This window comes from Lactuca sativa, chromosome 5 (assembly GCF_002870075.4).
Source record: "Lactuca sativa cultivar Salinas chromosome 5, Lsat_Salinas_v11, whole genome shotgun sequence".
NCBI classification, from domain to species: Eukaryota; Viridiplantae; Streptophyta; class Magnoliopsida; order Asterales; family Asteraceae; genus Lactuca; species Lactuca sativa.
This window is the reverse complement of record NC_056627.2, coordinates 317,187,045-317,188,223: the sequence shown is the minus strand read 5'-3', so window position 1 is coordinate 317,188,223 and position 1,179 is coordinate 317,187,045. Positions and strand designations below refer to the sequence as shown.

Sequence of the window (1,179 nt, the reverse complement as noted above, 5' to 3'; positions counted from 1 at the left end):
ACACTTGTTTTTGGGTTTTTGCGTTTTTCAGATAGCAAGCAGAAGCAATTTTAAATCAAAGCAGTTAGAAAATAATTAAGTCATTGAAAGCATGCCAAGATCTGTAATAAACTTGTTTAAACTCTTCTCGTCCAATACCTTTGTGAAAATGTCAGGCACCTAATTAGTGGATGGAATGTAGATTAACTCCACTTTTCCCTTTGAACGATGTCCCTGATGAAGTAATGATGGATATCAATGTGCTTGGTCTTGGAATGCTGCCCCGAATTCTATATCATATGAATGGAACTGGTGTTGTAACAATAGATGGGAGTCTTTGAGAAGTTTAGAACATAATATAAGAGTTTATTTTGAATCCATAGAATCTGAGCACAACACCTTCCAATAGCTACATATCCAGCTTCAGTTGTAGAGCAAGCCACTAATGTCTGCATTTTGCTAGACCAACTTACCAATCTATCTCCAATCATTTCAACTCCTCCTGAAGTGCTTTTACGATCAATGCCACATCCACCATGATCGGAGTCAGTGTATCCCACCAGCTTGAACTTAGAATGACGAGGATACCATAACCCAAGATTGGGTGTATAGTTTAAGTACCGGAAGATCCTTTTCACAACAAGAAGATGAGATTCCTTAGGACTGGCTTGATAACAAGCATACAATATAGTAGCAAACATAATGTCAAGGTAATTGGCAGTAAGATAGAGTAGAGAGCCTATCTTTCCTCGATACAGAGGTTCATTCACATTAGTTCCATTTGGATTAGCTCCAAAAGACGCTGATGGGCACATCGGAGTCTTAGCCGTCTTGCAATCAGAGAAACCATACTTCTTCAACATATATGCAATATATTTGGCTTGACAAACAAAAATATCATCAGCCAATTGTTTAACCTGCAAACCTAAAAAGAATTTTAGTTCACCCATCATGCTAATCTCAAACTTTTTAGCCATGATCTTTGTAAATTCTGAGCTTAGCTTTTCATCAGTGGATCCAAAAATGATATCATTGATATGTGCATATTTAGCTATATATTTCGATTAGAATTTTATTAATTTTTGGCAAATTTATTGCAATTGATGGACAAATGGCACTTAATTATGTTTAAATTGTATTTTCAGTCTAAAAGATGTGCTCAGGAGCAAAAGGAAGAGGGAAATGCAGTCGGGAACTCGG

General features: G+C 36.6%; 1 protein-coding gene across 1 annotated transcript; it reads right to left on the bottom strand.

The window, feature by feature from the left end:
• Positions 1–269: 269 nt before the first annotated feature.
• LOC111878332 (secreted RxLR effector protein 161-like) lies at positions 270–956 on the bottom strand. Its single transcript, XM_023874840.1, has one exon. The coding sequence runs from the start codon at positions 954–956 to the stop codon at positions 270–272; it is 687 nt and encodes a 228-aa protein (XP_023730608.1).
• Positions 957–1,179: the final 223 nt, after the last annotated feature.

What these genes read in the sequence shown, in the direction of transcription:
- LOC111878332 (XM_023874840.1), bottom strand. Translation starts at nt 956, where the DNA reads ATGGCTAAAAAGTTTGAGATTAGCATGATGGGTGAACTAAAATTCTTT.